The sequence below is a fragment of the Wasmannia auropunctata genome, unplaced genomic scaffold, assembly GCF_000956235.1.
Source record: "Wasmannia auropunctata unplaced genomic scaffold, wasmannia.A_1.0 LD336023.1, whole genome shotgun sequence".
NCBI lineage: Eukaryota > Metazoa > Arthropoda > Insecta > Hymenoptera > Formicidae > Wasmannia > Wasmannia auropunctata.
Window position 1 is genome coordinate 1,270,411 of NW_012026867.1, and position 14,139 is coordinate 1,284,549.

Below are 14,139 nucleotides of genomic sequence, written 5' to 3' on the forward strand. Positions count from 1 at the left end.
AGAGATGTGTATAAGAGACAGCAGCAATTCTTCACGCAGCACGTTCTGATCGCATTTTTGCATTTAACAAGGAATAACGATGAAAGCAAATCTATTTTCGCAATATTCTACGGATGTATAATTATGAATCGTTTTTATCGCGTACGGCTAGACACATTTACAAAGCAAAATTTGAACATCATAGAATATTAAGTCAAATCGGTCTAAAGAACTTATTGTGGGAACAGTCTGTACGTATAATCACGGAAGTTTCTTATTTTATCAGATAATATTTGCGAAGCATTTGAACAAGCATTTGAATATTAATTAATTTCAAGTGAAATAGTGAAATAGTGAAAGACGCATACGCAGTAAATTAATCCTATTTTTATTGTAATATAATATAAATATAAGTAGGAATACATGTGCAAAATTTATTAATAAATTAAAATTTATGCGATATGGAAGTTTTTTGCATGAACTGTGGTGTGTCTCATCGTCCGAAGGTACGCTATAATTTACATGAATAATATTTTGCATTTGATTTTTATTATTATATTTTTTTACATTTGTTGTATGTAGTTTCCTTCTTCACTAAAATGTGATGCATGTAAAAAGAAATTCCAGTAGCTGTTGTGCAATCACTAGTCCATGGAAGGTTAATGGAAGTTATTAAATGCAATTTGGCAGAGGCAAAGAGCTCAAATTTTGCACATGTATTTCTACTTATATTTATATTATACTACAATAAAAATAGGAATAATTTACTGCGTATGCGTCTTTCACTATTTAACTATTTCACTTGAAATTAATTAATATTCAAATGCTTGTTCAAATGCTTCGCAAATATTATCTGATAAAATAAGAAACTTCCGTGATTATACGTACTGTTCCCACAATAAGTTGTTTACACCAATTTGACTTGATACTCTACGATATTCAAATTTTGCTTTGTAAGCGTTGTCTAGCCGTGCGCGATAAAAACGATTCATAATTATATATCCGTAGAATATTGCGAAAATAGATTTGCTTTCATCGTTATTCTTTGTTAAATGCAAAAATGCGATCAGAACGTGCTGCGTGTGCACAGCGTAAACGAGTACAGATGGTGTGCGTATAGAGGCGTTTCTAATTATTTCTCGAAAATGATACTTTGGAAAATAACTTTATCACACATGGTTGAATTCGCATTAAAATAACTTTTAATTTAGTCAGAAAAAATTTAAAAATTAAAAAAAAAGTGAAGTGGGGGAAAAATTAAAAAAAAATTAAAAAATTTTTTTTATTATTATCATAAAGTATACTTCAAGCCATTTAACTTTGATTAAGAACACTTTTTTTCTATCTCTCATAGTTTCGACGATATTTACGTCGGAAGAAAAAAACCGATTTTTTTCAAGGGGTGATTTCATCCCTTCAAAACGGAATAGAGCACCAACAAAAAATAGTTTCGTACTACGGATGAACTGCTCTACTTTTACACAAAGTTTCAGATTTTTCTGAATTTTCGAGTTCCCTAACTTCCCTTGTTAGTTAAATTATTACTTAAGATACTGCCACACACAAGCGCGATGCCTATTCACGCAGGAGCATTAAACATCTTCGGATAAACTCGCTTCTCGTATCGAACCGTTTTTACATAATACTCACTCTCCGCTTGCGAAACTTCCTTCGACGATCTCGAAGTTGGTTTCGTTACTACTTTTTTGACATCTGCCTTCTCCGGTTGTTTCGCCTGCTCCTTAATTTTCGGCGCAGGTGTTGAAGTTTCCGGTTTCACTCGCGTCTTCGATTTTTCGTCTACCTTCGTTGCAGCTTCAGGCACCTCGGCCTTAGGAGCAGCCTTAACCGACTCAACTTTTTTCGCGGCGTCAGTTTGTTTCTTGGCACTCTCGATTGATTTCTTCGTGCTATCGACGGATTCTTTCGTGCTTTCGATCGATTCAGTTTTCTTTGTGCTTTCGATCGTCTCTTTCACGCTTTCAACCGCTGGCTTCGCGACATCGGCTGGTCTTTTATCATCTTGTTCTGATTTTTCCACATCGCGTTTGCTAGGTAAAGTAGCTGTTCTCGTTCTATCTTTATCGGCGAGTCTCACTTTCTCCAATTTTCTGGGTGCCGGAGTAGTTTCTTTTACATCAGGCTCTTTATCTTCAACATCATCTTTGTCTTTTTCTTGTTTTTTATGCGATACACTAAATTGTTTTTGAAGTAATTCTATTACTTTTCGTTGATCTAACTTGACTATTTTCTGTTTTTCTTCTTTATCGTCTTCTTCTTTATCATCGTCATCATCATCTTCATCATTAGCTTTACTTTTACTGTATTTTATTGATTTAACAATCTTTGTGGTTTTAATTTCTTTCTCTGAATCTTTTTTAAAAGATTTTTTATCATCGTCTTTATCTTTATCTTCATCTTCTTCTTCTTCATCTGCGTCTTCAGCTTCATCTGCATCTTCATCAGTATCTTCACTTTTGTCATCATTGTCATCAGCAGGAAATTTTTTTTTTACTTTCTTTTCTTCAGCATCTTGATCAGATAGCTCAGTCTCGGATGCACTTTCTTCTTCTTCGTCTTCATCTGTCTTTCCATCTGCCTGATTTCTCTCGGAATCACCCACTGATTCCTCATCCTCCTCTACGCCTTCCACTTCCACACCTGTCTCTTCCTCCTCTTCGTCGTCATCTACTTCGTCACTTTCTATCTTGGAGCTTTTCGGCATAGATCCAGTCGCACCCCTATCTCTCGAATGTGCAGCGAATTTCTCGATCTGAATTCTCTCCGTTCCGACGTCTGACGTCGTCTCGGCAGGTGGTTTCCGGCCACCAACGATGGTCCGCGGCACCGTGCCCTCGTGCCATTTCCGGGCCGAGTACATCGGTCCCTCGGTCGTCACCGTTCTGTCCGTTGGGCAGGCTCTGCCATGCGCCGGAATGCAGACGGTGGGATGGTGCGTCTGCGGCACGACGTCGCGTATCCGGAAGCCATAGCAGGTGGCGTAGAGCAGCACGACGAGACCCAGCAGCGCGACGCACTTGCCCAGAAGGGCGACTGCCATGACAGGGCAGCCTTCACATGGAAGAGGCGAGGACCGGACGTTGTTTGCGAGGCTCGACCCACCGTCTGCCGATGATGCCTGTTGCTTGACGTGCGAGAGCGATTTCTCGTCCAAAAGACCGCCCAAGATGAACGGCTTCGTGTCTTTTCACCCGCGACTTCTTCACCTCCGCCAAAGTCCTCCACTTCCCGCTTCGCGATCGCGAAGAATTCGTAGAATCTATGAGCGATCCGTCGCGCTGATCGTCTTCCAACGTGGCAGACCCCGGGCCACCACGTCCACAGCCGGCCGTGCCTTCGCGGAAATTAGAGCGTATGGCATCGGCCCAAGTAGCTAGAAGTTTTATTTAGCATCAACATTTCGAGGCGGTCGACCGCCAGCGGCGGCAGCGGCCTCTTCCAACCGCGGCTCCGACTGCATCGACGCTGTCGGATCCGCTGCGAATTTATTACGCAAGACACTGGAGGATCCACGAGCGGTGGTCCGCGTAATTTTGGTGATGCTCGTGGCTCGGCTCCCCGCATCGTATCCGCGCGAGGGGAAGCTTCGTCGCTTTATTACCGTCATGAAATAATTCGAAATTCAAAAAGCAGCGCACAGTTGTAAAAATTCGATTCATTACAACTCGGTAATATGTACAATAGTGTTTGTACAAAAATATTTATATTATAGAAATAATAATGATATCAACCTATTTTCTGGAGATCTGTCAAAAAGCATTACAGAATTTGTAGCAAAAACAGAATTTGTCATCCGGAAACGCATGGAAGTAAAATTTTAATATCATATAAAAAAGACATTGAGAAATCCTTAATCGAGATATTATATTTAATTCTAGTTTTAATAAATTAAAGATTTACATATTGCAGAATTGTAATTCTTGGCTTCTGTGAAAAAAGACATATGTTCTTTCAAACTCGCCGGTTAAGGTTCCTTATAGTAAGTTATGGTGAGCTATTTTCAGAACACAGATCTGGATATTTGGCTTTGCGTAACCTATCAATGTCCGTAAGTTAAATCACGCACCCTACGCTCTCGAAAAACTCGTAAAACTATTTTCGTATCAGTCATTAAAAAATACGAACAAATATATACTGGAAATTTATTTAAATACGTTAAGCCTATAGAAAGTTATTTCGCTTCTATTATATCTCTCCTCTAAGGAGTTCAAGCTTTATAATCTTTTATTTTATGTAACATTTTATACATAAAAGAAATCATGCGAAAGATGCGTGATCGAATTTGAACATGTTAAACTTAAAATTATTTCACCTCTATTATATCTCTTCTATTAGAATTTCAAGCTTTAGAATCTTTTATATAATATTTACGGAAAATTATGTGAAAGGTGCGTGGTCAAACTTATAATTAAGATGTCACTTTTAACATATACTATTATGTTCCAGCTTTATGTTCAACTGCTTTACGTTTCCGCGTTAATGAGACATGAATTTCTATGACAAATAATCAGTTTAATTCTGAAAGTGCATTGATTTTATTACAAATTTTTCGTCGCGATAAAAATCTTAAATCTTTTTTATTTTAATTATGCCAAAAATATGATATTAATTTTTCCAGGTGATAAGTAATAAAATTTTAATTTGGCTTCCGCAACAATGATTGCATTCAAATGAATACGATTGCTGATTATTTATTCATAGTCCTATTTAGGTCGTGGAACAGCAGCAAACGAACATGCTGATCCGCTTACTGCGAATTTCAGTCAATCTCGGCGGACAACGGTGGCGAAATTTGCGCACAAAGCTCACGCCGGCTCTCGCAACCGGTAAAATCCGACAGGTATTCGGATTAATCGCAATCATGTTTGAAAATTTCAAGACACTATCTACTATACATCCTATCGCGTACGTTCTCTCTCTGTAGACATAATACATTAGTGGAAACGTCGTCTCATCGAAGTGTTTCAGACATATAAATATAATATAATTTAAAGATGAAATTAAAATGATGAATATAGTAGAGTGGTAATTTAACGCTTGTATTAACCCAATATTTTCGCAGATTATTTTCCTAAACTCGTTCTCAGGTCGTAAACTTAGGCTGAACTGACAGCAACTGTCTAATTTAGCAATTTGCAGAACGATACGCGAACACAATGAAGAGCTGTTCGAATTCCCAGATTTTGCTGCCAAGTTTAGCCAGCGAAACTGTCACTATCTGCTTCTTTGGGCTCGAAACTCACACACTACAAAAAGATGATTCCAAATTTCGGCGTAGAATGTGCAAACAGATCGTTTTTGCGATAGTAATTAACAAGAAAAGTGCATGGCCTGAAATATTTGCAAAAATATAACTTAATATAATTCTTCTAAATACAAATACAAATTAATTAAATTTTTAGAAGTGTACATAATAATTTATACTATAATGTGATTATATTTATTTAATACTTTATGTTTTTCAAAATATTTAATCGTAAATATGTGTGTAAAGAAGAATTGATTATTTATATAATGCATATGTTAATTAAAACATTGTACGATGAAATGTGAGTTATCTACAAGAGACGCACGCTTACTTCTCTCATAATATTTGAATATTTCGATTACCGGTGGACTCATAGAACAGAAATTCTTTAATTTAACGAAAATAGGAAATTATAGACTCGCAAAATCTGCACCGCGTATCGTAGAGTTCGCGAAACATTTCCAACGACGAAAACCAGTCGCTTCTATAGCAAGCAGCAAGATCAATAGTCGGCCAATTATCAACGGTTGGTCATTGACATCTTTACTTTTCAATTTTAATAAATACATATGAAAATTATAAATAAAAAACCTACATTTGTCAAATAAGTTTTTTATTTATTTTTATTTAGGACAATCGCGCAGCTCTTCATTAATGCACCTCTGTTTCATGTCTCATACGAAGCGCGCGAATAGAGTACATATTTTTATAATTATGATGACACATGATTGTGCATTCTTATACGCTTATTTTTTTTAAATTCTTAGGAAATATTGAAAAATATGAAGCTTTGCATACAGCTGGCAATTTATTTTTCGACGTGTACAGTTCAAGTACTTAATTGCCTGTAATAAATAACATCTCACGGCCACTTGTAGCCTATCATTTTATAATGTAATAAAATAATTTTCTGATTGTGCTAAAGATCTCGATAAGATTTTGTATGAAAGTATTCTGATTGAGAAAGATAAGCTTGCATTCACATAATATTTTAATATAATGCGATACGTAATCATTCCTGAAGTAATAAAATCTGCATTTTATCAAACAAGATTTTCCCAGAATTTCTTTCCACAGAGCCAAATTCAATGATCATAACGTGTTTCAATTTTAATTATCTTTACATTACAAAAAATTAATTTATATTAAACAATGATAATTATGAATATATTTATATTAAATGATAATAAAAAATTAATATATTAAATTTTAATTTATATTAAATAAAAGGGGAAAAAATAGTGAATCGGCTGGAAATACATTATATACAAGTCGAATAAACGTTCAAAAGGAATGTAAGCACGATTCCCCATGCACTACCATCTGTTTTCATCGAGGTAGAGATCAACATTGCAGGGATAAACGTGAAAGGAAAATCTATTTTCATTTGCAATGCACGTCGCAATGTAAGATAGAGAGAGAGAGAGAAAGAGAGAGAGAGAGAGACACTGACAGTCGCCAGCGTCTAAATCTTAACGCAATATTTGCGCGCTTGATGTTTTATCGATATCAAAGCAAATGCGCAAATAACAACTAATGCTCGGTTGTGAAAGCAAGGAAGTACTTCTTTCTCGGCAGTGCGTTATTTTCAACTTTGCTCGTTCAGCCAAACAAATACCCGATCTAGCTCAAAAGCGAAAAAGGGAGGGACAATAAAATGTTTTATTATTTTAGTGCAAAAATACATTTGAAAAAAAGATCCTGGCATTGTTTTATTTACATGGAATATAAAAATATATCGGAGTATCTCTATGTTTATCTACGCGCGTAACATATTGATCGATATTTTCAAGATAATGCTCAGTCACGTTTTGCAGATCTTCAGAATCAAATAAATGATATGTTGACTTCATAAAGATTAGATTAATCTACTACACTGTTTGGCAGAATTTGTACCAAGATTAAAAATAATTTTTATACCGAGTAAAATTTCAATATATATCAGGATTTTTATATATTTTGATGATATATAAAAATTTAGATATATACGAAGATCCGTAATTTGCGTCTCAAGTGTTGCATTAAAAATTTCTTTTTTTATCTTCCGTCACTCACTCGAGCGCAATGAATTTTCGCGACGGACGGAGATAGGTCGGCCACGCGCAATTGAAGAACGCAGGTTCGTTCTACTCAGCGCGCGGCTGAAATCGGTGACGGAGAGGGATGCAGAAACCTCTTGAAGATAACCCGTGGCGTATCCGCGGAGGTATCAGATCGGCCGTGCGGGCTCGGCCTCAAAAGCCGGCGCGAGCGTGAGGTCTCTATAAATGCGCGGCGATCGTTGATGCCTTCCAGTCAGTGGGAGGTCAGCCTTTCCGCGGGAACGATACGGCGCCGCGACGACGATACAACGCCACGCGCTTGGAATACATATTTGCGTCGTTTTTCTGTCCCCCTGTTGTTTCACTCGTCTCTTTCCTTTCCGCCGCCGTCCTCTCGCGAGCCGCCGCGGTCGGCGACGACCGGCGGCTCCGATCATCGATCCGCGCCACGTGATCGAGAGATCGAGCGGCCGGTGCCACCAGTGTTGCAGCGAAACTATTCCGCGGATTGTCTTTTAGTTCAACCGACTTTCCGTCACGCCAAATCGGACGAACACCGGCGCGAGGCTTGTGCCGTTTTTGCGTTCGTTACTCCTCGGAATGCCAGTGAGTGCAGCGCATCCCTCTCGGGCGAAGAAACGGAGTGCGCGTGAATGATCGGCGCGGCGCGAACTGCGTGACGCAGCCGTAAGCGAAGTAAAAAATTATCGCTTATCTAAATGTGAGAAAGATGAAATAATCGCGAAATTGGCGTAACAGCAACTATAGAACGAATTTGCGTCATTATTGGAATCAATGAGACCAAAAATTTCAATAGATTGATAAAATATATTTTTTGTTTCACGATTGTTCTAAACTTCTTTCTCTCTTTTAAAAATTCCTGACGCTTGAGTCAGACGCAATAAATAAGACACGATAAAATCGAATGCCGATGGAGAGCCGATAACTTAAGATTCAAGAGCAGCTCGATCGTTATTTTATACCAAACACTTTTTAAATTAGTGTTTCGCGTAATAGTTTATATATTTCAAGTTATACTTGCGCTTATTTTGATTTATGTCGAATTACCTAACATCCGAATCGCGATCGTGAGATTTCGTTTTCCGGGATTCCCAGACTCTCAAGAGTCGCTATCGATAATCCATAATCCTTCTCGGAAGAGATCACTCCTTGTTTTACCTTTGCATCTACATAACTCTCTTGGCTTTCAATACTTACAAACACTGTCCGCAAATCGTGTTAGAAATTAATACGCATTTGCAAGAAGTACCCGACAATTTGATTCGCTTACCTTCCATAAGAGTCGCGACTCGTAATTAGTTGGGGATCGGTGGCTCATTTGCGTTGCTCGTGAAACAATATTCGAGACCTACGCGCGCAGAAATCAAACAATTAGAATCATAAATTCATGCAAAATTCTTAGAAAAGATAACGATTAATATTCAGGATATTTATCCTACTTTTTTTATTCTTAAGAATATTTGAAATATATTTCTGAAACGTTCGTAAAACACGCGTCATTTGCATAACAGAAATTGAGCTGTGACCGACGGAAAGTGTTTCATCGCTCGGCCAGTGTCTTGACGTTGCTGCTGAAAGCAGCAGGTGGTTAAGAAGTGAACTCGCGTGTGGGGGATTCACGCTAAACATCTGCGCGCGTGTTTTGTGTACGTATACACGACCGGAGTCTCGCGTGCAATCGGATCTGTCGCAAACACGAGCGCAAGCATGAGCATCGTAATCTCTCCTCGCGGTGCTCCTTTGTCGCTCCGCGACCAGTGTTAAGTGTTTACGTTTGTAAAACGAATTTAAAAATAGACGTCCGTATAGTCAAACAGCCGCGGCTGCTTCGCGCGATTCAACAATGTCCCGTAACTCGATATATCCGCAAACGATTCAGCGCGCGGCTATCGAGTTATAATTCCGCTCACGTCGAAGAAATTATTGAATGCAATATAAATTAAGGATTACGACGCACTTTAATCGTTGATGATAAAATTATGAGAGAGAAAGAGAGAGAGAGAGAGAGAGAGAGAGAGAGAGAGAGACATTGTTATTTCTGTCATAAATTGGAGCTTATATTACTTTCAGACGAAAATTCGCCCATTGAAACTCGCGCGTCGACCAGAGGTTGAAAATGCTTGACATCGCAGCGATATTGCTGGACCCTTTTCTACTTATCGGCCTCGTCTTCGGTAGCCTGTACTTCTATCTCACGGCTACCTTTGACTTCTGGGAATGCCGCGGCGTACCGTACAGAAAGCCGACCGTGCTCGTGGGGAATTTCGGTCCTCTGCTCCTGTTCCGGAGGTCGCAGCCGGAAGGCGTGAAAGAGATGTATCAGTGGTTCAAGGATGAAAGGTTCTTTGGCGCGTTTCGGGTGAGATCGCCCGTGCTGATTCTACGCGATCCCGATCTGGTGAGGAGCGTGTGCGTCAAGGATTTCGCTTGCTTCCTGAATCGTGGGATTCCGATCAATAGTGATCAGGTAATATACCTATATACGCGACTACTAAATAGATCTTTTTCCCCGTCTCGAGGCGCTAACTGCCAATTAGACGTAAACTGCTAATTTCTTAAAATACGCGAGAACTCCGAACTGACGAGCTTTAAATCCCATTTTAATGCGTGGCACGCTGCATCCAGGATCCGCTCTCCGGCCATCTGTTCAATCTCGAAGGGCGCAAGTGGAAGGGCCTCAGGTCGAAGCTGACACCCGCGTTCTCGTCGGGCAAGCTCAAGCGGATGTTCTATCTGCTGGTGGAATGCTACGAGGAGCTGCAGCGGCTCATCGACGTGGCGAGCTGCAACGGCGACCGGACGGTCGAGGTGCGGGAGCTGGCCGCGAAATTCATCCTCGACGTCATCGGCAGCTGCGCCTTCGGCATACAGATAAACGCGCTCACCGACGAGACGTCCGAGTTTCACAAGTCGGTGAAGAGGCTCTCGAAGCCGAGTTACAAGGCCACCCTCTGGAGGATGCTACGCACGGCCATGCCGAGGCTGTACAGGCTGCTGGGCGTGCAGCTAGTCGATCCTAGTGTGACTCAGTTCTTCATGCACGTCGTGTCGCAAATGATCAGCCAGAGGGAGAGTAACGGGAGCGCGACCAGGCACGATTTCATGGACCTGCTAATCGAGCTGAGAAACAAGGGTACTCTGGACAGTGAAGCCGTTAGTCCGACGATCTGCAGCGAGGAGGACGTCCAAGCGGCCAAGGAAATCGGTAAACTAAATTGCGTGATTAATCGTAAACTAATTACCTTACGAAAATAATATGCACACGGAAAGAACGATTTTATTGAAAGGTCGAAAAAAATTTTGCTAAAAACAGATCTGAAAATAATTTTTTGTTGAATCATCAAAATAATTTGTTGGAATGTTAAAGCTGATAAGAATCGCTATAAAACATTTTAATATTTTAGTAATCACTTTGACTTTCGCACAAAATTATTTTGATTATTGAACAAAAATTATTTTCAGATTTGAATTCAGCAAAATTGTTCTTTCCGTGCAATGTAGACGATATTTAATTCTATCTAATTTTATTCATGAAAGTTGAAAAAATCTATTATAATTTATAGAATTAGATGAGAACACTATCGCGGCACAGGCGTTCGGTTTCTTCGCCGCCGGCTACGAAACGTCGTCGAACACGATCGCGTTTTGCCTCTACGAGCTAGCCTTGAATCAGGAAATCCAAGATAAGGCCAGGCAAGAGGTACACAACGCTATACGAGCACGAGATGGGAAATTAACTTACGACGCGGTGCAGGAAATGAAGTATCTCGACATGGTAATATTAGGTACGGACCCCGTTAGTTGTTGTTATTGATGATATAAGTCCGATAAGGATAAATATTTCTATACACTTCTACACTTCGTTGAACGTAATCTTTTTTATCGTGAACAACGAGATTCACGTACGACGATAAAAATCGTCACGCGACAGTATAAATAAAACCATTGAAAATAATCTGGGAACGCTTATGGAAATGTAGAGACCCTCAGGAAGTATCCGCCAGCCCCGCTGTTCTCTCGAAGATGTGAGTACAAGTATCGAATACCGAACAGCAATGTGGAACTGCCGGCCGGCATGCGGGTCGTCATCCCGATTTACGGCCTCCACCATGACCCGAATTACTACCCCGATCCGGCAAGATTTGATCCTGACAGATTCACGGAAGAGAACAAACGTACGCGACACCCCTACACGTTTCTTCCATTCGGTGAAGGGCCACGAAATTGTATAGGTATTGTATATCATATATATTTTTACACTTATTGTTAGAGAAAGAAATAGTATCAACAACTAGAAAATTGGGGAGAAATAACACCTCGAGTATGTACTATGGAGATAAAAAACAAAATGAATAACATTTGTATACAAAAAAAAACTAAAGAAAGAGAGTAGTGTTATCCAGATAATTGTTATCTATTAATTTTTGTTAGTAATTATTATAATTAATTATAGTTATAAAAATCTCATCAGATCTAAAAAAAAGTTAATCCGGTTCAACACCTATATTTTTATTTTATTTTTCGCGTCGTTCGGACGGAGCAGTCCGTTAAGGTTAAAATTTTTTAATTAATCTTTTTTTTCCCGTAGATGGATGTGAATGATATCACGGTATAATTGCGAGTAGCAAATTAAGCAAACGGTCAATCCGGAATTCACAATCCGCTGACTCAACGCGATATTACGTCACGTGCTAGCTACGTCGCTCGTTTGAACCAAAAAAAAAGCTTACTGACTTCGATGAGCACTTGAGAACCGTGACAGCTGACATTCGCGATAAAAAATAATATCTATATAGAATTCGCAAATACGCTGTGTAATCCCGCTCGATCGTCTTATCGCGCATCCGATTCATGCATTTTCCCCTTATCTCCGTCCGTATATACTTCATGCAAAAGTATGCTAATGTTATTGAATCACATTCAGCCGATATTCCACGCGTTATCGTCGGCCGATCGTTTAATTCAACTAATAAACGGACGGACGGTTAGATTGCATATATTAAAGCGTTGCGTCGCGTGCGAAATTCGTCGTTCAAATAACTCGCGTATACAGCAATTATTGGCTCAAGAGGTCGGAGACGCAGCCGCTCGCTTGAGCGTGCAAATTTATGCGGCCCGGAGGACGACGACCTTGATAATGTACCGTATGCGTGCGTTTCATGCAAAAGCTGCAGCTCCGCGCGTCCCGATTTGATAAGTCTCCGCCTCAAACTCCGCGCCGCTTTAAGTCAGCAATTAAGTAACCCGATCGGCGCGGCGCGGCGCGGCGCGGCGCGACGCCGGGTAATCGCGGCGGACGGATTTATGACGATTTCGCAACTTTCCAGGCATGCGATTCGCGTTGCTGCAAATCAAGATGGGGATAATAGCGTACCTCAAGGATCATCGGGTCGAGATATGCGACAAGTCGCCGGTGCCGATCAAGTTCAGCAGGCGGAGCCTCGTGACCACGAGCGAGACGGGATTTTGGCTGGCATTACTCCGTCTTCCTAAATGCGGATGCGGTGTTTGATGTCCATTTAAACACGGAAAGAACAATTTTGTTGAAAGGTCTAAAAATTTTGCTAAATACAGATCTGAAGATTTTTTGTTATGTTAATAATTTTGTGCGAAAGTCAAAATGATTGCTAGAATATTAAAATGTTTTATAGCAATGCTTATCAGTTTTAACATTCTAACAAATTATTTTGATAATTTGTTAGAATGTTAAAACTGATAAGCATTGCTATAAAACATTTTGATATTCTAGCAATCATTTTGACTTTCGCACAAAATTATTTTGATTATTGAACAAAAATTATTTTCAGATCTGGATTCAGCAAAATTGTTCTTTCCGTGTACCAATGTAGATTAACTTTAGTCACGGTTTTATTTACTTTTTATCTTGTTCTAATTCTTAAAAGTAGAAAAAGATACAAAGTAAGTTAAACCTGGATTAAAGTTAATCTACCTTGGTAGAAATAGACATAAGAGCGTTTTCGTTTTTCCCCTAAAAAAACCCGGTGATTTAAAGTTAAAAAAGTTAATATTACAAGTATATATAATACACGTATATACAATATATAAAATCGTTTTGATAATAGGCCTGTTTCTTTCAGCTGAACGCGACGAAAGACTAGAAAAATGCCAGCTATTATACTTATTTGTTATCGTTCAATGTTTTAACGCCCAACAGGAGCTTGAGGCACTGATCAAGTGGATTAAACAGATACAGCAAATAAAAGAAAGACGTCCCTCGGCACGGGGCAAGCACGAATATATAGGCATACTTAATCTTAACAGAAGAGCCAATAGAAAGAATCATCGACATAAAACTTAGCTGAAAGAAGCTGGTAGAAGGTTGTACAGGATGGGAGTATCAATTTAAATTTCTTTTTTAATTCATCAAATAGAATAGAGAAAAGAAATTTGGAATGATTTAATTGATATTCTAAGATATTTAAATGATTAAAAGTGATATATGCATCTGCTGTTATGAACATATCAAGTCGCTGTTATCAGCGACTCTCTCATTTCTACGTACTTATGTATATATGCTTTCATATCGCGCGAAGATTTATTTCACACTATACTAGACTCCAGAAATGACTCGCTTTTAACTTTTCGCGAGAGGCACTCGTACTTTACTTTTGTAGAATGTATTTATATTAAATGCGGCGTTTCGAAGTAAATAAAGTGCCAGTGTTGTTCAGACGAATTTTACGCGAACGAATCTTTTCTCCCCAAATGTTTTCTCTGCCATTCTTTCAACGGGCGACGGGTTTCGCGCGCGGCGAAAGCTGAGCGCCGACTTCGTGAATCACGGCCGTGAATAAACAAATAAGTCGC

The 14,139-nt window shown here is 39.3% G+C and overlaps 2 protein-coding genes and 1 long non-coding RNA gene across 7 annotated transcripts in view; 2 read left to right on the forward strand and 1 right to left on the reverse strand.

The window, feature by feature from the left end:
* Window positions 1-12,894, forward strand: part of LOC105452988 (probable cytochrome P450 6a13) — a 42,773-nt gene extending 29,879 nt beyond the window's left edge. The window contains exons 1-6 of one of the 4 annotated variants that reach the window (XM_011694603.1): window positions 7,547-7,986; window positions 9,382-9,778; window positions 9,937-10,516; window positions 10,875-11,096; window positions 11,292-11,543; window positions 12,639-12,894. In XM_011694603.1, coding sequence (XP_011692905.1) covers window positions 9,428-9,778; window positions 9,937-10,516; window positions 10,875-11,096; window positions 11,292-11,543; window positions 12,639-12,823 — 1,590 coding nt within the window. In that variant the 5' untranslated portion in view covers window positions 7,547-7,986; window positions 9,382-9,427 and the 3' untranslated portion in view covers window positions 12,824-12,894. Of the gene's footprint in view, window positions 1-7,546; window positions 7,987-9,381; window positions 9,779-9,936; window positions 10,517-10,874; window positions 11,097-11,291; window positions 11,544-12,638 lie in introns of those variants that run through there. The other 3 variants (XM_011694604.1, XM_011694605.1, XM_011694606.1) reach the window with 3 other exon arrangements.
* The window catches only part of LOC105452989, a 67,812-nt gene that overhangs the window by 6,199 nt on the left and 47,474 nt on the right, over window positions 1-14,139 (reverse strand). For both annotated transcript variants that reach the window (XM_011694609.1, XM_011694608.1), the window contains exon 3: window positions 1,630-3,373. In XM_011694609.1, coding sequence (XP_011692911.1) covers window positions 1,630-3,040 — 1,411 coding nt within the window. In that variant the 5' untranslated portion in view covers window positions 3,041-3,373. The remainder of the gene's footprint in view (window positions 1-1,629; window positions 3,374-14,139) is intronic.
* On the forward strand, window positions 13,184-14,008 carry LOC105452987. The gene is made up of 2 exons (XR_974811.1): window positions 13,184-13,332; window positions 13,410-14,008. It is a non-coding gene; the product is annotated as an uncharacterized LOC105452987 (long non-coding RNA).